Raw genomic sequence first — 19,015 nt, forward strand, 5'->3', positions numbered from 1 at the left:
CCCCTGTCCCCAGTGCTGCTGGCTGTGACTCCTGCAGCTCTCCTTGGGGTTCCCACCATGCGTGTGGTCGGCCAGGGGAGCAGCACCCCCGCTTCCTGACCTGCCTCGGGGTCTGCCTGGGGTGTGAGCCCCTATGGGGTGGCTGCAGGAGGGAATGGCCACGTCCAATCCCTGCTGTTCCTGCTCTTCCTGTGGCACGGGAGGACTCTGGTGTCTGTAGGCCTGGGTGGTGTTGCTGGGGTGGGTGCTGGGCCCTCTTCTTTACGCGCTCTCTTGTCTTCCCAGGACACCCCTTCACGCTGCTGCCTTTGCAGACAACATCCATGGTTTACAGCTGCTTCTGCGCCACCAAGCTGAGGTGGACACAACTGACAAGCTGGGGAGGACTCCCCTCATGATGGCTTCAGAGAACGGGCACACCGCAGCAGTCGGTACGTGGTCGGTGGGTGCTTCCCCGGGCACTTGGGGAAGCGTGCTTCTGCAGCACAGCACCGTGGTCTGTGTCCTGCTTCAGTACCTGGCACCTCCCTGGGGAGAGGGGAAGATTTACTGTGTGGGGAATGTGGTGTTTTGAGCTGTTCCTAGGGCTGCCAACCATCCTGATGGAGCAGCAGCTTTCCCTGGGGTGTGTTGTGAGCCCCCCGGGCCTCTTCTGTCACTGGGTCCTTTGGGAGCTGGGCACCTTCTCCATGGCAGCTGTCCCTCCTTGTTTCAGAGTTCCTGCTGTATCAAGCAAAAGCAAATATAACTGTGCTGGATGTCAACAAGAACACAGCTCTTCACCTGGCCTGCAGCAAGGTAAGGAGCCGTCCGCTTACAGCCGCGATTGCCGTCACCATCACCTGCAGCTTTGAAACCACGATGGGGGGAGCCTCCTGCCCTGCTGGCGTGGAGGCAAGGGTCCTGGGCTTGCTCTGACTGCCTGTCTCGGTCTGTACATATGCTCCTGATCCAGTTTTAAGCAGCTTAGTCTGTAGCACTGGTCTGTACTTTCTCTGTGGACCCTTCTCTGTGCTCGGTGTCATCCATGGGGGAAGCAGGAGGTTTGTGATCAGGGTGCCCAGTGTGAAAAAAGAGACGCTGCAAAGGAGGAGGTGGAGGGGACAGCAGCTCTCTTTTCAGGCCCTCAGAAGTGGTAAACTGTTCCAGAAGGACACGTTCAGGGAATGCTTCTGAATCCCAGGGGGTCGAATATTCTGCTCAGACAGCAGCCGAGTCCCATCTGCGACCCCTGCCTTCCTGATCGTGCGCTATAAACAGTTCTCTCTCCTTTCCAGGGTCATGAAAAGTGTGCCTTGTTGATCCTGGGGGAAACCCAAGACCTTGGCCTTATCAATGCAAGTAACAGTGCTCTGCAGATGTGAGTATTTGGACAGCTGGCACCAGTGAGGGAAAAACACAGGGCTGGCTGGTGGGGGTGAGGCATGGGCGAGAGGGGAAAGAGGAGAGGGGAGAGTGGAAGGAGGTGTGTTATGGCTTTGTGCATGTGGTGAGAGCTGAGGGCACTTGTGCCTGGAGTGCCTGCCCAGTGTGTGGTGCAGGGGGTGGCCCTGCTGCCGATCTGGCTGCTCATGTGGAGCCAGAGCCCGGCTGCTGCCCCTGCTCGGTGCCCTGACCGCTGCCTCCTCTCTCCCAGGCCGCTCCACATCGCAGCGCGGAACGGGCTGGCCGCCGTCGTCCAGGCCCTGCTCAGCAGAGGTGCCACCGTGCTGGCTGTGGATGAAGAAGGTGCGTGCCCCCCGTGGGTAGCCGGGTCTTGTGAGGTGTCTCGGGGCGCGGGGGCTGCCAGGCGAGGCGCTCGGCTGGCACGGGGAGGATTTCCCATCCCTTCTGCGGCCGAGCTCCACGTTCCCAGCCTGGGTGAGGAGGCTGGTGTGCCATCATCCCCGGGGAAAGTGTTTCCAGGTCCCACAGGGGTTTCAGATACATCTTTTACCCCCGTGCATTCTGGTTGCTGTCGGTCTCGCCCGTCAGGTGTGGGCAGGCACAAAACCAGCCCTGGCTGAGCCACTGATAAGCTATTGACTCACTTGCGAGTTGGCAGAAGCTGCTTGTTGCAGCCAGAAGCTTTTTCTCCCAGCAGAGTTTTTGCTCTGCTGGAATAGCTTTAAGTTGTGAGCAGTATCATTACGTCTGCCCTGCTGCCAGGGCTTCTGAGGCTTTTTTAATTCGTCTCCTGCTGATCCTGGCACGCTTCAAAGCGGCCGCTGAAATTGCAAGGATTGCCGGTGCCCAGAAGCAGCTCCTCAGAGCTAAAGGCAGACGGAAGCTGCAGCCCCTCCACGCAGGGGATAAAACCCACCCCAGTCAAAGCAATCCAATTCAGGGTCCAGACTTGTCTGGAAATCAGCACGGCCTAGAGCTGTTGAAGGCCCAAGCAGCGTGGGTCCATCCACATGCGGGGCAGGAGCAGGGCCGTGGGCTGGGGGTCCCGGGGGGGGCAGCCCTGGCTCACACCGGCACCGCCTTCACCGCTGGCTCTGTCCTAGGTCATACCCCAGCCTTGGCATGCGCTCCCAACAAGGACGTAGCCGACTGCCTGGCACTTATCCTCTCCACCATGAAGCCTTTCCCACCTAAAGACGCCATCAGCTCTTTCAGCTTCAACCTCCTCAAGAACTGCGGCATTGCAGCCAAAACCGCGGCCTGCGGGGCCCTGCCCAACGGCAGCACCTGCCCCTACAGCAAGGACCGGCACAATGCCATCGGCTTAGACGGCTGTTACTCGGAGTAGCTTAAACTATGGGTGACCTAATATCTTATTATATTTATTTAGAAATTCTATAAATATAGGGCACTTTAAAGGAGAACAAGACTGGGCAGGCCTTCTAGCGTGGCCGGGTAGACCAAGAGTTCAGCGCTTCTTCCTCTTCTTGCCGGGGTGCCGGTGCGGTGCCGAAGCTGCTAATTGGCGTGACGAGCAGTTGGCGGCGCTGCTCTGTGAGTCCCCCCCCCCTCCAAACGCACGCTCCCATCTCTGCGTGGCCTCCGGGCTGCTGCTGGCTCCTTGGCCGGAGAGAACCAAAATGCGAAAAAAAATCAAAAAATTTAAAAAAAGAAAAAAAAAAAAAGCAGCCGGTTGGGACCATCCGGTGGCCTGGGAAGGGGATTTGGCTCCCAGCTTTTGGGGTGGATCAAAATCTTCCCAGTCCCCTGCCCTCGAGGGTGGCGGTGTCCCCGCGCCGCTGCCGGCCGGGAGGGGGAAGCCTGAACTCTTGGTGGGGTCTGGGGGGGATTTGGGAACTGGACGGCCTCGCAGCCGCTGGGGTGGGCGCTGGCTCCTGGCCAAGTGCCACTGTAACTGCTCCTCTCTCTGAGTCACTTTTCTCACGCTCATCCTTCGATTCCAATACAAACACTTGAATCAAGATCTACTGTACCTGGGACACTAAAATATCCTTTTGGCAGCTGTCATTTTTATGCAAAAACGGGTGCTGCTGCCCAACCCCGCGGGCTGCTCGCCGCGGATGCGCTGCTGGAACCTCCCTCCCTCCACCAGGCACTTTAGGGATTCTGTTGTTTTTTTGTTCTTTTTTTTTTTTTTTTTTTTTTTCCTCAGCAAAATGTTGGATCCTAAGAAACGATTCTTTTTTGGATTTTTGTTCTCTGTGCTGGAGTTGGACTGACGATCCTTCGGGGTCCTTTCCAGCTCATGATGTTCTGTTCTATGATTCTGTTGCATGGCTGTTTCCATGCGAAAGTCAGTGTTGCTTTTTTTTTTTTTTTTAAAAAAAAAAAAGAGTTATTTATAAAGAAATGAGCATTTACCTTTAAAAATGAGCATTTACCTTTAAAAAAAAAAACAACAAAAATCACTAAAAAAATCTGAAAGTTCTAGTTCCTTTAGTTCCTTTAAATAGGGAAAAAAAATGCACTTCAAAGTCCTTATTCACAACCCTAAGTAAGTCTGTGTTTATTTTTCTAATGCAGCATCCTGGCAGGTTTTACTAGCGTGCGTGTATGTGGGATCATTGTTTTTTGTTTTGGGTTTTCTTTTTTTAATTTTAGAAATCATATTTATAATGCAGGTTTGAAGCATTTGAGAATGTTGCACTGTTTTGGATTATTTTTTTTTTTTTTCAATTTATTTTATTTTTTTCCTTCCGAATTACTGTAACAGTACCATGTGCAAAACCAATGCTCTTTCTCCATACCACGAGTCCGTTCGAAGCCAAAGACCGGGGTGCAGAGATCGAGAACGGGCTGACAGGGCAAAAAGCCTCCTCCGGGCAGGAGGGGAGCAGGGAGGAGGCTCGGGGGGAGGCTCCAGCCTCCTCTCTCCGTCCGTCCGGTGCCTCTCGGTCGGTCGACCGCCCGGCCCGGGGACGCGCGAGCCTTGTGTGGCGCTAGGAGAAGCGTTTTGGTCGCTGACCCGGCTCATTGCTCCGTCCATCCTCGGTTGTTGTGGCACGGAGGTGGATCTGGGCAGGGCGTTGTGGTGCCGTTATGTTGGCGGGCCTTGGGGCCGGCGTCGCACCGCGGCTTGCTTGTACCAAAGCCAAACCCTCCGAACCAAATACGAGGCGCCGGTCTCGGCCTGGGGGTGATGAGAGCGTTTTTGGTTGCGTTTTGTTCTTTGTGACTCGTGGAGGAGCTGCTCCCCACCTGGGGCCGGTTTGCTGTCAGCACCTCGGGGTGCTGCCGGTGGTGCTGCTCCCGCAGGGGCTTCGCTCCTTCACCCCCACTCAGTGCTGGGCTCGGCGGCCGACCCCTCCCCACTCACCCCCGATCCTCCGGCTTGAAAGAAAGTGTTAACCTTTCTGCACCGAATACCTCAGTTCGGAACCAGAGCTCACGAAACTTGAATAAAAAGGTCCTTCTGGGAGACCCTTTTCAGTATTCTACAGAGGAGAACTGGAAAATGAGACTTGTTTACATGGCCGTCGAGCCCGCGCTTGCCTCTTGCAGCTCGTTCCCGTTCCGGGAGGGATTTCGGCATCGCTTTGTCTCTCCGGCTCCTTGCTGCCGGCCATCGCCCTCCCGCCACGGGCTGGGAAAATGGGTCCAAAGTCCTGAGCCGTCGTCTTCAAGGGCTAACGCGCTCCCCCGGGCGCACGGCGCGGCCGAGCAGCCCGCCCGTGGCCGATGGCACCGGTGGCACCGAGCCGGGCCGAGCACGGCGGCGGCAGAGCTCGGGCTGCCGCGGGCCGGGTGCCGACGTCCCCTCCGCTCGCAGCTTTTTTCCTGTAGCCAGGGTGAGAGAATTCCTCAGAGCACACGGAGTTTGCTGCTTTTCCTTCTCCCCTCTCTTCTTTTTTTTTTTTTTTCTTCTGAGCGTTATTGTGGTTTTCATTTTTTTTTTTTTTTACGAGAAGAAACCCAATCTTTTTTTTTCTTTTTGCCTTCTTTCCGTGCTACAAGGCGTTACCTTTCACTCAACGCGACGACTAAAACTATGACGAGACAATCAATGTGATCTCCGTAAGGGCTTCTCCATTTCTTCTCTGCAGCACCATGCTTTCCGTACGCGTGTTCTTTGCTCTTGGCGAGGACTTTTTTCTCCCCTCCCCTTGTGTCTTATTAATAATAATAATAATGATGATGATGAGGAGGGAGTGAAATGAGGTTTCAGCAGCGCATCCGGGGTCTGGGAACACACGGGAGGGACACGGGGGGCGGGGGGGAAGTGCGGCCAGTTTCCTTGCAGGTACCAGTCTTGTTCTCCTTTAACGCTGTATTGTATACATTTGACAGCACAGCTTGACAATTTAAGTAATAATCAAAGTGTTTGGTAATAATGCATTATTTTGCTAAACGAGATTTGTGATGGTTTCCCTAGTGCATTGTAAAGAGGGATGGAGGGAAACTTCCGCTGCCCTGCCCGCCTCCCTCCCCAGCCTCGGCACTTGGTGCCCCCGTGCCCGGCGCGGCAGCGGGGGCTCCCCCAGCCCCCCCACGGACCTTTATGCCAAAGTTGGACCATTCCCGCTTCGCGTTCTGTTCGGCGCCCGGCATCCGTTTGGTGTAGCTCTCACCAAGCAGTGACTTTTTTCGGCTCCCCCCCCCCTAAAGCTGTTCATCTTGGTTTGGAATAAGCAGGCCCCGGACCACCCGTCCCTCTGTTCCCCCCCCCCAGAAGGAAGTTTCTCTCCGCCCCCTTGGTCCAAAGCACTTGCTTCAAGTAATAAGCACTTTTGTTAAAGCATGAGTCTGGATTCCCTTTAGCATCCCACGGGATAGAGAGCAGCAAGAGCGGAAGGGATAAGAGAGTGTCTTTGGTTTTATCTTTTAATTTTTAATTTAAAAAAAAAAAAAAAAAGAAGTTTGTTTCTAGGGAATGAATGAACAAAGGGAAGTTGTGTTTTGAGAGAGAAAAAAAAAAAAAAAACAGCACAAATACATTTCAACTCAAAAGGTGTATTTGCACTGCCATTGCTAGACAAACGGGCTGCGAGAGCTGCGGTCCGACTGAGCCATATAAACTGCTGACAAACACTGAATGTAACCTCCTTGACGAGGGCAGTCCAGGGAAGCTACGATTGGCTTTATTCTTTGACGGGCACTTCAATGAGTTCAAAAATAACCTAACGATGATGAGGAGAAGGTTGGTGTTTTTGTTGTTGTTGCTGTTCCCGAGCTGCAGGCGAGTTGGATTTATTTTCTTTAGGAAGATGTAACAGCCCCGTCCCTCCTGCCCCGACCCAGTCCCCGACGAAGTCAGAGCCCTTGACCAAAAGCGAGATGCAGATGCGCAGTCCCTGGCCCCACCACCCACATCCCGGGGCTGGAATCTGGCAGATCTGAAAGTAGCACTAAAAACAAAGATAAATCTCCTAAAAGAAAAAAAAAAAAAAAAAGAAAAAATGAAAAAGAAAAAAAGAAAAAAAAAAAAAGGAACAAGTTCTGTTTGCTTTTTGAACACTCTGAGTGTCGTAGCGACTCCTGTGCATACCGCGGGCCCCTCGTGGTTCCCCCGAGCACGCGAGACAAAGTATTAGTCAGAACCGAGAAACCAAAACAAAGAACAAACCGCAAAGACCCAAGAAACAACCTTTTGGTTTGATTTTGTGTTGTGTGGCGGGGCTGGGGGGCTCCCCCCGCGCCCCCCGCAGCCTGAAAACGATTCGAGTTCCACGGCGAGGGCCCCCGGGGCTGCTCCTCTCCCCCCGCCACAGGGACCACAGGGAGGGGACCCCCAGGGTCCCCCCCAGCCGTGAATGTCGGGTTCGACCCGTGCAGACTGCAAGCCCGCTCTCACCTTTGCCTTCAGTAAGAAACCAAAGGAAAAAAAAAAAAACAACCCCTTCCATTCGAAATACTGGCATGAGCACGTGGATTGTTCGGTTTGGGGTTTTTTTCTTTCTTTTTTTTTTTTTTTTTTCCTTCTTTCCTCTTTTGTTTCGTTTCGTTTCGTTTGTTTCTTTGTTTCTCTCCAAGGATGCAAGGAGCTGTTCAAACCTCTTCTCCCGGCTGACTTTTTTCTGGGCTCAGCAGCACCGGGCGCGTCTCGAAAGGAGCAAAAAAAAAACCCCCAGCAAGGACGAGCCCCCCCCGCCCGGGGCGACCCGTCGGCAGGAGCAGCCGCGCAGCGCGGGGTAACGTACGCCGCTGCTGGCGCGTGAGGCCGGGGGCACGGGGGGCAGCTCCGGCCGGCTTCGAGTCGCGCCGCTCAGCCCAACGCCCTCGTGGTGCCGGAGCGGGGTCAGACCCGGCCCCAAATGGGGCGGGTGGGGAAGGGGGACGCGTCCCTGAGGACTTGAAGGCATCTGTAGCAAGCTCTGTGTCTTTACAATATCCTATGTGTAAATGCTGCACCTCTGTATATTATGCACATAAACATTTCTTTGAATACGATAGGACAGACCTCATCACCAGTCAGGTATAAACGACTCTTCCTCTTCTGTGTCTTGGTGTTCTCGCGTGCGTGTGCGTGCAGGTGGGTCGCGTGCGGACCCGTGTGTCTGGGCGATGTCTGAGCTCCCTTCCGATGCAAAGGAGAAGGAGGAAGGAAAAAAAAAAAAAAAAGAGGAAAATAGCCTTACTTGATCCAGTCTTATCGGTATTGTTCGTCAACTTGAAAACAATAAAGTAAACGCATGGAAACCTCTGGCCCAGCTGGCGGTGCGTGACGGTGGATTTCCCTGATGCCGGTGTGCCGCGTCCCGGGGTGGGTTCGGCTCTGCCCCGTGCTGCCGGGCTCCTTCCCTCCTCTCTTATCTTCATTTTTTCCCTGCAGCTGTAAGGAGCGAGCTCCTGGTGGCCAGACCAAACCTGTGCTTTCTCTGCTGCTCCGTGCTCGGTTCCCGGGGGTCCTCGGAGCCCCATGGTGAGGGGGGCGCAGGCTGCGCCGTGCTGCTGCGGCCGGAGCCGTGAGGGGCTGTCTGTCTGTCCATCTGTCCGTCTGGTCCTTGCCCCAGGAGCCTGGTCCAGGACGTGGAAGCAGGCACGGACTGGGTCGGGGAGAGCCCGGTCGGTGCCTGGCTGGGGAGTGGGGCTGGGGGCACAGGGGGCCCCCCCGATCCCTCCCTGCTCCCCTTCCTTAGGTGGCGGGGAGGGGGCGGCCGGGGGTCTCGCTGCTGATGGCCTTGTTCTGTTCCTGAATTTTGCACTATGTGAGAAGTGGCCAGTTTGGGAAGGGGGGGTGGGGGGGTGCGGAGGCGCCCCAACAGAAAAGGAGAGCGGTGTCGGGGAGGGGGCTGGGGGGGCTGCGGAGTTTGGAGGGCATTAAAGCAAACGGCCCTGACCACTGGGCCTGAGAACCCTTTTTCCTACTTGAAGGTACTAACCAAAACGGCTGCTTTCACTGGATTTACGGACCCGCGCGCGCTGGGATGCGACCGGGGGCAGGCTGGGAGGTGCTTTGGAGGGGGCTGGTGCTTGGGGCCAGCTCTTGTCCTTCTCGGCCCCAAAAGGCTCTCGTGGCCCTGGTACGTGCTCCGTACAGCACTTGGCTCCAGCAATGGGGCTGGAGGTGATGCTTTGCTGCAGGGCCGCTCGCTGGCAGCTCCCTGGGCTCGGCCGTCCCGTGAGGGTTCCTGAGCCCTTGGTCCTTCCCTGGAGCCTGTGTTCCCCCTCCCAGACCCCCAAGGCAGCAGGGCAGCGGCTTTCCAGCTTCTTCCCAAACTCTTGGTGCCTGGGACCGCTCAGTAGGTGCCGCTGGCACCAGGCTGGGCTCTGCCCTGGGCTGGGACCGAGCGCATGCTCAGAGTGGCAAGCAGCAAGCTGGATTTTGGGCTGGATGCTGAGAAATGGTGGTTGTTAGCAGGGAGGATCTGGTGGTGCTGCTGAGAGGGCTCCTGGCCCCAGCGCTGCCCAGCCTGGCCAGGGGACGTTGGGTGCGTGGATCCACGGGTCTCACTGGGGGCTTTCGTAGCGTTACAGATTTGTGAGTCCTCCAAGACCCCTTTCAGAATCCTTTTAAAGGCATCCGGTCAGTTTTCCCCTTTAGTTTTTCTCCTCAACGTACGTGGAAGGGAGTTTAGAAAGATTTGCTTCATTTCTCATCTGTCCTGCATAAGGGAAGAGCTGGAGCCCTCGCTCCCCGCTGCAGCCAGCAGAGCCTCGCGGCCCCCCCGGGCTGTGCCATGCGGCCATCCCTCCAGGCACATTTTGGGGCCCTGCTGCTGCAGCACCTTGGCTGCTGCAACACCCTGCTGTGTGGCTCCTCTGCCCTTGGCTCGTCCGGGGTGACCGCAGTGGCATGGGGAGGTCTTGGGTGAGCTGGGCTTGCTCAGCATCTCCCTGCCGGGCCACGGCTGTGCCAAATGGGGAGCGGGCGCTCGGCGGTGCCGCTCCCCAGACGTCTCCAAAGCAATAGAGCCCTCGGCAGGGGCTGAAGTCTGCCTGCAGGGTGAGCAGGGCTGGGGCTGGGCGCGTGCTGTGGCACCGGTGCGACCGCGCAGTCTGGTCGGCCGGGGGCTGCCCCCCACGCACAGCCCCTGGCACTGGTTTTGGGGCTGCTTCGGAGACCTTCGTGGGGAGCTTTGGGTGTTGTTCCCGGGGAAGGGGCCTGGCTGCTCCACGTGCCCGGGGGCACCCGCACTTTACAGATGCCCTGGAGCGAGACGAGCCTGGTGGGGGGCGCTCCCGTGTCCCCTGCTGGCTCCTGGCCGTGTCCCAGCACCGGCACCCTGCGCCTGGCTTGGGCTGCAGCGGGAAGAGGCAGCGCAGGGAGGGCAAAGTCTCTCCGAGCACGTTTGCGAGGTGGTTAGGGAACTCCGAGCTGTTTTAATTTGTGTCTTTCTGCACTGTTCACACCTACCTCTTGCAATAAGCGGGCTGGGGCGCACACCTGCAGAATCGCTTTCTTGCTCCGGGCCCCGCAGCCGGGAAGGCGCTGAGCGAGGGCGGGTGCTGCCCGCGTCCACGCCGGGCAAATCGCCTGCCCCAGCCCGGCGCTGCGTGCGCCTCGCTTGTAGCAGCTGCTCCATCTCCTCTGAAGGTACTTTTTACTTTAACTCCCCGGCCTTTTTTTTCCCCTCCAGTGCACTGAAATGTGGAACCTGCTGAGCAAAAACCAGCATGCAGCCGTGCTGCTGTTCGTCAGCAGCAGGGCCTCCGTTGGCAGTCATTCTTGCTGGGGACCCATAACGTGGATGCCTTTGTAACTTGGGCAGGGAGGGAGAGGCGAGGCCGGCAGCTCGAGGCGCCGCTGCCCTCGCTGGAGGGACGCTCCCGGTGCCCTCCAGGGTCCAGGCTTCTCCCCTCCCTCTGTAGGTGCTTCTTCCTTCGACCACTGGTTTAAAGCACAAACGCGTTGCCTGGCGGGGCCGGGCAGGCGGTGGGACCGGCTCTGCTCCCAGATGTGGCCCCGCGCGCCCGCCCCGCAGAGACCCGCCGCAAGTAGGGTAGAGTTTTGATGTGCAATTTAAAAATAGACAATAATAATAATAATAATAATTTTAAAAGTATGAAATCCCCCTGGGGCTGTCACGGTGGCCTCGAGGTGCCGGGTGCCTTGGTGGGCAAACTCTGAGCCATGTCCCCTCGAGCTTGCTGGCTGCTCGCCCTTGTCCTGAGAGCAGGCGCCCCAGAGAGCCCCGAAATCAGTCCTGAGAAACGAAGCACTTGTCTCTGGGCAGAGGAAATCAGAGCGAGCAAGCAAAATCCCTTCTACTCGTGCAAGGGAAACACGAAGCCGTTCAACCCCCCCCCCTCCCCGCCCCGTCGTGGTTCTAGGGATCATTAGAGGATAGGTGGGAGATCGAGGAAATCAGCCCAGCAAGCCATCCGTCCCCGCAGCGCAGACGCTATCCTGTCGGCCTCGTCCTTACCCACGCGTGAGCCTAGTGAGCGGTTACTTTTGTCTCGGATGTTCCATACTTGTATTTTCAGAAATCCTGCATCACCTTTGGGGAGGGAGGGGGGGGGGGGAAAGAACTAAAAAGAAATTAAAAAAAAATTAAAAAAAAGGAAAAAAAATAAAAGAAAAAGAAAAAAGCATTCAGACTTGATCTATTTTATACAATGTAAGCTGCGACCAAGTCCTGTTATTCATATTGTGGCTTTGAATCAATTATGTTTATTAAAATGCTATTGCTTCTACTCCCCCGCTCCTGTCTTCCTTCCTCCGGTATGGGCTGGGTCAGGGAGCTCAGGGTGGGGGAACGCGCTCGGCCTTGGCACCACAGCCGGGGGCCGAGCACCTCGGGGCCACCCCGCACTGGGCACCCCAGTCCCCAGGAGGGGCTGTGGGGCAGGGCTGAGCCCCCCCATCTCCTCCCGGTGGGTCCGAGGGGCTGGGGGCCGGCAGCACCGTGCCTGGAGACCCCCCAGGTCAGTTTCCAGGCGTTTCGGCTTTGCAAACTTCCAGGCTGGGGGACGGGACCGTCGGTCTCACGTGGAGGGGAGAAAGTCCGGTCCTGGGGGTGCGTTTCAGGGTCCCGCCAGCTCGGCCGCGCTTCTCCAGTTGGTGGGGTGGGGGCGAGCGGGGCCAAACCCCCCCCAGTCAGGGCTGTAACCAGGCACTGACGTGGCCCTCGGCCAGGGCGATGCCCAGCATGATGCCGCTGCCCAGCAGGAACCCCGCGTTCTGCAGGACGAAGTGGCCCCAGGTGCCCTCGCCAGGACCCCGCAGCACCTCGGGGAGCTGGGGGCAGAGCAGGGGGCTCAGCGGGGCTGGGACATGGCCCGGCCCCGCTGCCCCCCTCCCCGGCTGCCCCCTCACCATGTCGGCCAGGGCCACGTAGAGGAAGGTGCCGGCGGTGACGGTGAGGATCCATGGGGTGAGGTGCGCCGCGCTCTGCCCCACGGCCGCCCCCGCCGCCGCCCCCAGGCAGGAGAGCAGGGCCGAGAGCAGGTTGAGGAGCAGCAGGGTGCGCGGTGCCATGCCCGCCCGCAGCAGCACCGCCAGGTCACCTGCGGCACAAGGAGGGTGGGTGGCAGGGCTGGGGAGCTGGGGAGGGGGTGCTGGGGGCCGGGGGGCAGGCACTTACCCAGCTCGTGGGGCAGCTCGTGGCAGAGCACGGCCAGCGCTGTGCTGAGGCCACTGGAGAGGCTGTGGGAGAAGGAAGCACCTGCGGGAAGAGAGCACGTCCCCATGTGTCCTATGTCCCCGTGCACTGCTTTCCCCGTGCACCCCATGTCCCTGTGCACCTCTGTCCCTGTGCACCCCATCTCCATGCACCCCTGTCCCTGTGCACCCCATGTCCCCGTGCACCCGTCCCCAAGCATCTGTCCCCATGCACCCTATGTCCCTGTGCATCCCTGTCCCTATGCACCCTGTCCCTGTGCACCCATCCCCGTGCACCCCATGTCCCTGTGTACCCCATGTCCTCCTTTCTCTGTGCACCCCATACCCTGTGCACCCTGTCCCCATGCATCCGTCCCCATGCACCCCATCCCTGTGCACCCCATGTCCTCCTTTTCCTGTGCACCCCTGTCCCCGTGCACCCAATGTCCCTATGCATCCCTGCCTCTCCTGTGCCAGTGTACCCCATGTCCCCATGCACCTTTGTCCCTGTACACTGCTTTTGTCTCTGTGCAACCCTTTCCCCATGCACCCCATGCCCCTGTGCACCTCTGTCTCCATGCATCCCGTCTCCATGCACCCTGTCCCTGTGCACCTCTGTCCCCGTGCACCCCATCTCCATGCACCCCTGTCCCTGTGCACCCCATGTCCCCATCCCCATGCACCCCCATCCCCGTGCACCCACACCCTGGTGCTCCAGCAGCCCCGTGCTCTGTCCCCGTGCCGCTCACCGATGGCCAGCCCATCCGTCAGGTTGTGGATGCCGTCCCCCAGCACCACCATCCACACCAGGTCAGTGGCCCTGGGGCTGGGGGGCAGTGCGGGGCCGTGGGAGTGTCCGTGGGAGTGTCCGTGGGGGGGGCCGTGGGGTTTGGGCTCCAGCTCGGGGTCGGGGGCCGTCAGGCATCGCAGCTCAGCCCCTGCGGTGGGAGAAGCACGGGGTGGGTGCGGGGACCGGGTCCCTGGGTGCTGAAGAGGGTGAGGGGGGGTCCTTACCGCCGCGAGACGGGGCCAGGACCCCAGTGGCCGCGTCGGGGGCCTCTCCGGGGGGGTGTCGCTGGGGGAAGAGCGGAGGTGTCGGGAGTGAAGCCGGGACGTGGCTGCAGCCCCGTGCCCTTCTTGGCCCCCGTGGCTCTCACCGTGGCCTCGCGACCGCGCCGCAGCATCCCCAGGAGGAGCTCCACCACGAAGAGCAGGTAGATGCCCCCCAGCACCGCCAGCCCCTGCAGCACCGCCATGGCCCACGGCTCCCCTGGCGTCTCCTGGTGCCGCCCCTGGGCCTGGACACGGGGGGGGGGACGGGGCTCAGGGTACCCGCACGCCCCGGCCCGCGGTCCCGCGCCACACCGGGGGGGTACCTACGTGGGGCCAGAGGTGCAGCAGGGCGTCCCCGCAGAGCGTGCCCACGGCCAGCGCCACCAGGAAGGCCAGCAGCGAGCGGAAGAAGCCGCGGCTCAGCAGCGGGACGAAGCCGACGGCCAGGGCGGACGGCAGGCTGACGAAGGCGACGGCCAGGAGCCCCCAGCCCAGCGCTGCGGGAGGGGGGGGGGAGATGGGCACGGCCACGGCGTGGGCATGGGGATGTGGGGACGGGTGGATGCAGGGTGGGGGGGGACCCTCGGGGGTGCAGGGGTGGGGAGCCCAGGACTGGGAATGTGTAATGGGAAAATCGGGGGGGTGGGGGTAGGAGGGGGGGCGGCTGGGGGTGCAGGGAGGGGGGCTGCAGGGAATGGGGATGGGGACCAGGGGATGGGGATGGGGATAGGGATGGGGACCAGGGGATGGGGACCAGGGGATGGAGGGAGCAGAGGTCAGGGGGAGCCAGGGCTCCGGATGCAGGAGGGGGGAGCCAGGGGATGGACAACGCAGGACTTGGGGGGGCCAGGGAGGGGTTGGGGTTACCTGGCCACAGGCCCCCCCCCGGGGCAGGCAGCGTCACCTCATCGTGGTGCTGGATGCAGACGCGGCTGTCGATCTGGTAGAGCAGGGCCGGGCAGAGCAGCGTGAACTGCTCGGGCGTCAGCTGGGACACCGAGGCCAGCCCAAAATTCACCAGCAGCTGGGTCACGTTGAGGCACTGCGGGGTGTGTGTGGGGGGGGGGGATGCAGAACCCAGCGGTGAGCGGCTGGGGGGTTTGAGGGGGAAAGAAGCATCTCGGGGAGCAGCGGGGGCTCCCCGGGAGCAGCCCCCGGCCCCACTCACGTCATCATGCGGGTGGTCGTAGCCGGAGTGGTCCAAGCCCAGCACCCTCCCCAGCAGGCTGAGGCCGGGCTGCTCCCACCGGGGTGGGACGGGGCCCCCGCCGCCCCCAGGGGCACCCCCGGGGCCGGGGGGCTCGGCGGCAGGCGGCGGCTCCGTGCGGGGGGGCTCGGGGCTGCGGGGAGCGGGCAGGGGGTGAGCCCCGGATCCGAAGAGGAGGGACGGGGTGGGGATGAAGGAGGCGAATGGTGGGGGGGGTACCTGGGCGGGCGCCCCCCGGTTGCGGCACCGCTGCCACCGCCGTGCTCCCAGGCGGGGTGTCGGTGGCGATGCTTCTCCTCCTGCACCTCCAGCAGGTCGAGGTGGCTGACGTGGCCGTGGCCCAGCTCCTCGTGCTGGATCTGCACCACCTGCACGCGGCCCAGCCCCAGGCTGCCCAGCAGCCGCGCCAGCCCCTTGAAGGGCAGCGTGCCGTTGGCGCCGTACTGCCTGAAGAGCTGCTGCAGGTAGTAGCCCGACTCCTGCGCCGTGTCCGTGTCCGTGTCCGTGTCCGTGTCCGGCAGCGCCGACGGCCAAGGCTCCCCCCGGCCCCCCCGCAGCGCCAGCAGCCACAGGCAGCCCACCAGCACCCGGCCGGGGCCCATTGGGGAGGGGGGGGGGGCAGGAGGCGGCGGGGCCGGATCCTGGGGGGTCCTAGGGGGTCCTAGGGGGGGGACAGGGCTGGAATCGGGGCTGGAATCGGGGCTGGAATCAGGGCGCTGCGCCACGGGGACGCGGTGCCCGCGATGCTCTGTGGAGAGGTGCCCCCAAAATCCCCCCCCCCCCACGATGCTGCCACCAGCCCCGGGACAGGCAGCACCCAGCCCTGCGGCCCCAGCCCCCTGGGGGGCTCCCCCCGCATTCTTAGGGCTCAGTTTCCCCCCTGGGGACCCCCCCCGGACCCCACCTCCGCACCCTCTGCGCGCCCGTGGGGGCGGCTGGGAAGCAACAGGAGGCAGCAGGGGCACGGCTCGGGGCCACGCGTCCCCACACGGGACCCAGGGCCATGGGATGGGGGGATTTTTGGGGGGGCAGCGAGCTGCCAGCCCTGTGCACATCCCCCCCCCATGGGGACAGGCACCCCGGGATGGGGGTGATGGTGCTGGGGGGGGGGACACCCGGTGCCACTTGTCCTTGAGGGAGGTTTTGCAACCAGGGCAGGTTTGTGCCGGGAGTTAATGTTTGACAGCACGGGGCGATAACGGCGGGGGGAGCCTGGCCGCCCCCCAGCAGGGCACGTGCCCCCCCCCCAAAAAAAACAACCCACCCGTGTCCCCACCAGCACCCCCCGCATGGCTCTGCCCCCTGCCCAGCTCCCACCCTGCTGCCAGGGAGGAGCCTCCCCCCCCCCCAAGCCCCCCAAGGGACAATTTGGGGAGGGGGGAACCACGGTGCAGGGATGGGGACACAGGGGGGGCACGGGGTGGGGGGGCCACGGGGCTTGTCCGCCCCTTCCAGCCAGGACTCACGGATGCCATGGGGGCAGGAAACCCCCCCCAGCTCTGGGACCTGGCACCCACCGCCCCCCCCCCTGCAGCACGGGGTCCCATGGGTGCCCCCCCCCTGCACCACCATGGGGTGCGTGGTCCCCAACCTTCCCCACCCCTCGGCGAGGCCTCACCCTGCCGGGTGCTGCATGGGCTCAGCCTGGACCCCCCCCAGCTGCCTTGGGGGGGTCTCGTCCCCCACCCCTGGGGCTCACCTGGTGTCGTGGAGTGTTTTTTTTTTGGGGGGGGGCCGCGCTGTGCCGACTGCGGGGGCCGGGGGACACGCCGCTGCCCGGCCCCCGTCCCCGTCCCCGTCCCCGTCCCCGTCCCGCGGTTGCGCCGTGTGCTGCGCCCAAACCGGGGGGGCCAACGGTCACCGGGCGCTGCACAGAACCAGCCCCGGGAGGGGCCGCGGGGGGGGAGGGCCCGAACGGGTGCCTGCCCCCCCCCCACACAGGGTGGGCGTCGCGGGCAGGGAGCAGGCGAGGCGCGGGCGTGAGCTCCACCTTTATTAACGCCCCCAGCAGAGCCCCCAGACGGGGGGCAGCCGGGTGCGGGGGGGCGCAGGGCCGTGCCCCCCCCCGGGGGCTGCGGGCGGGAGCCCAGCGGCTCAGCCCCTCGTGCCCAGGACTCTGCACGTGGCCAGCCCGGGGCAGGGGTCCCCCGGTGAGCGGGGGCGGCCGCGTCCTCGCTCCAGTGGCTACCGGAGGCTGGGAGCCCCCGGTGGGGGGCAGGAGCTTGGGGGGGCCGGGACCCACGTCAGGGCCCACGGGTGGGGGGCTGGGGGGGTCCGGGCCCGTTATCTCTTGCCGCTCCTGCGCGTCTCTTTGCCGTTGCTGACGGGGCCGCTGGCGGTGCCGGGGTGTCCGGGCTGGCTGCGGGTGATGCGGCCGCTGGGGGGGTGCGCGGGGGCGCTGGGGGGGTGCGCGGGGCCCCCCGGGCTCAGCCCGTTCCCGTTCTGGCTGTCGGGGGCTGGAAGCAGAGCACGGAGGTTGGGGGGTGGGAAGGGAATTGGGGAGGTGGGGAGGGAATTGGGGGGTGCTGATGGCCAGGGGGGTGCACCCCCGGGGGAGCTGTGCTGCCCTACCTGGGGGTGCGGCGGGGGGGCCCTGGCTGCTCTGCGCGGCGGCCGGACTGGAGCTCTCGTTCTGGGCCTGCGGGGATGGAGACGGGGCTGTGCTGGAGCCTGGGGGGCGGCCAGGCTGGGGGTGGTCCCCCCAAACATCTCTGCCCCCCCCCAAACATCCCCAGCCCCCCCAAACACCCCTGCCCCCCTCCCCAAAATCCCCGAGCCCAACTCACGCCTTTGCTCTGCGACTGCTGCGCCACGTACTCGGGGTTGGGCTCGCTGAAGTTGGGCACCTCGGAGTACACCATGCAGAACCTGCGGGCACGGGGGGGGGGGCGGTGGGACCCCCGCAACCCCCCCATGACCCCCCAGCTCCCCAACCACCCCCCCACCCCCCAAATCCCCTCCTTACTCTCCGATCTTCTGCAGGTCGCCGCCGCGCCCCGTGTACAGCGTCAGGCAGCCCTTGAACACCGAGGCGTAGCTGCGGGGACGGGGCCGTGAGGGGTGTGTTTATGGGGGGGGGGGGGTCACAGACAGGACCCCCCCCAGCCCCCCCCCAACCCCGTCCCGTACCCCTTGGTGAGGCGGATGATGTCCCCGGGCTGGATGAGGTTCCCGACGTCGTCCCACACCGAGATGTTGATGCTGCCGGTCTTGTCGGCCACCTTACACGTCCGCACCTCGTGCCCGTCCTTCGTCTTCGTCACCCGGCCTGGGGGGGGCACCGTCAGTTTGCGGGGGGGGTCCCCTGGGGGGTACGGGGGGGTCCCTGGTCTGTATCCACCCCTGCCCCCACCTGTCTCCAGCACGATGAAGATGAGGTTGAGGTTCTTCAGCCCCGGTTTGATGTCCTTCACGAACGTCTCGGCGCTCATGGTGCCGGCGGGGGCCCTGCGGGGACGGGGGAGTCACCGGGGGGGGCACCGGGGGGGGGCACCGGGGATGGGGGGGCCATGGACCGGGAGGGGGTAAATGGGGGAGGCACCGGGGGGACAGGGGGGCACCGGGGATGGGGACGGGAGGGGGGGAGGCACCGGGGGGCACCGGATTGGGAACACCGGGGGGGGGCACCGGGGGTAGGGGGGGGAACTGGGAGGTTGGGGGGGCACCGGAGATGGGGACGGGGCACCGGGGGGGCCGCAGTGGGGCGAGGGGGGGCACCGGGGAGGTGGCACCGGGGATGGGGACGTCGGGATGGGGCAGGGGGGCGAGGGGGGCACCGGGAGGGCGGGGGGGGGACACCGAGGGGGCGGCACCGGGGATGGGGCCGTGGGGAGGGCACCGGGGGGCTGGGGGGTACCGGGGATGGGGCCGGGGGGGGTGCGGGAGGATGGGGGGGGCACCGGGGATGGGCACGGGGCACCGGGGGGGCGGCAGCGGGGTGAGGGGGGGAACCGGGGGCACCGGGGGGGTACCGGGGATGGGGCGGTGGGGCCGGCCCCGCGGCCACGGGGGGGGCACCGGGAGCAGCAGCGGGACCCCGGGGCCCCTCGGGCGCCGTAACCGGGACCGGGCCCCCCCCGGGGCGGCGCTGCCGGGATGGGACCCGGCCCCGCCCCCCCCCCTCCCGCCTCTCCCCCCCCCGCCCCGCCGCCGGGGGGCGCTCGCGCCCCGCCCCCGCCCCCGCCGGCCGCCGACCTGCCCGAGCGCCGCCGCCGCGGGCATTCCCGGAAGTGAGCGGCCGCCACCGGCGGCAGCCAATCAGCGCGCGGGAGGCGGGGGACGTCCCGCGAGGACAGCGAATGGCGAGGCGGAGAGGGCGGGACTGAGGGCGGGGCGACGCCGCAAACCCCGCCCCCTCCCCGCCT

The 19,015-nt window shown here is 63.1% G+C and overlaps 3 protein-coding genes across 6 annotated transcripts in view; 1 reads left to right on the forward strand and 2 right to left on the reverse strand.

Moving 5' to 3' along the window:
• ANKRD52 (ankyrin repeat domain 52) overlaps positions 1–11,484 on the forward strand; it is a 27,939-nt gene extending 16,455 nt beyond the window's left edge. Inside the window, exons 24-28 of the mRNA XM_084499912.1 lie at positions 286–431; positions 716–798; positions 1,278–1,360; positions 1,637–1,728; positions 2,490–11,484. Coding sequence (XP_084356038.1) covers positions 286–431; positions 716–798; positions 1,278–1,360; positions 1,637–1,728; positions 2,490–2,734 — 649 coding nt within the window. The 3' untranslated portion in view covers positions 2,735–11,484. The remainder of the gene's footprint in view (positions 1–285; positions 432–715; positions 799–1,277; positions 1,361–1,636; positions 1,729–2,489) is intronic.
• On the reverse strand, positions 2,669–16,499 carry SLC39A5 (solute carrier family 39 member 5). 3 transcript variants are annotated; one of them, XM_084499913.1, is made up of 11 exons: positions 16,351–16,499; positions 14,871–15,341; positions 14,613–14,784; positions 14,312–14,486; positions 13,772–13,941; positions 13,549–13,689; positions 13,406–13,466; positions 13,141–13,329; positions 12,375–12,455; positions 12,107–12,297; positions 2,669–12,028 (listed from the first exon to the last, which is right to left on the reverse strand). In XM_084499913.1, exons 2-11 carry the CDS (start codon positions 15,251–15,253, stop codon positions 11,888–11,890), a joined length of 1,704 nt encoding a protein of 567 aa, XP_084356039.1. In that variant the 5' UTR covers positions 15,254–15,341; positions 16,351–16,499; the 3' UTR covers positions 2,669–11,887. The 3 variants fall into 3 exon arrangements, with proteins under 3 accessions (XP_084356039.1, XP_084356041.1, XP_084356040.1); XM_084499915.1 differs by having other exon boundaries at positions 14,871–15,353; positions 16,351–16,498; XM_084499914.1 differs by having other exon boundaries at positions 14,871–15,312; positions 16,351–16,477.
• A 128-nt stretch (positions 16,500–16,627) lies between these two features.
• On the reverse strand, positions 16,628–18,958 carry NABP2 (nucleic acid binding protein 2). 2 transcript variants are annotated; one of them, XM_084499916.1, is made up of 7 exons: positions 18,846–18,958; positions 18,004–18,098; positions 17,781–17,919; positions 17,617–17,688; positions 17,438–17,519; positions 17,223–17,289; positions 16,628–17,107 (listed from the first exon to the last, which is right to left on the reverse strand). In XM_084499916.1, exons 2-7 carry the CDS (start codon positions 18,080–18,082, stop codon positions 16,935–16,937), a joined length of 612 nt encoding a protein of 203 aa, XP_084356042.1. In that variant the 5' UTR covers positions 18,083–18,098; positions 18,846–18,958; the 3' UTR covers positions 16,628–16,934. The 2 variants fall into 2 exon arrangements, with proteins under 2 accessions (XP_084356042.1, XP_084356043.1); XM_084499917.1 differs by lacking the exon at positions 18,846–18,958 and adding an exon at positions 18,623–18,750.
• Positions 18,959–19,015: the final 57 nt, after the last annotated feature.

The sequence above is a fragment of the Aythya ferina genome (genome assembly GCF_964211825.1).
Source record: "Aythya ferina genome assembly, chromosome: 28".
Classification (NCBI taxonomy): Eukaryota; Metazoa; Chordata; class Aves; order Anseriformes; family Anatidae; genus Aythya; species Aythya ferina.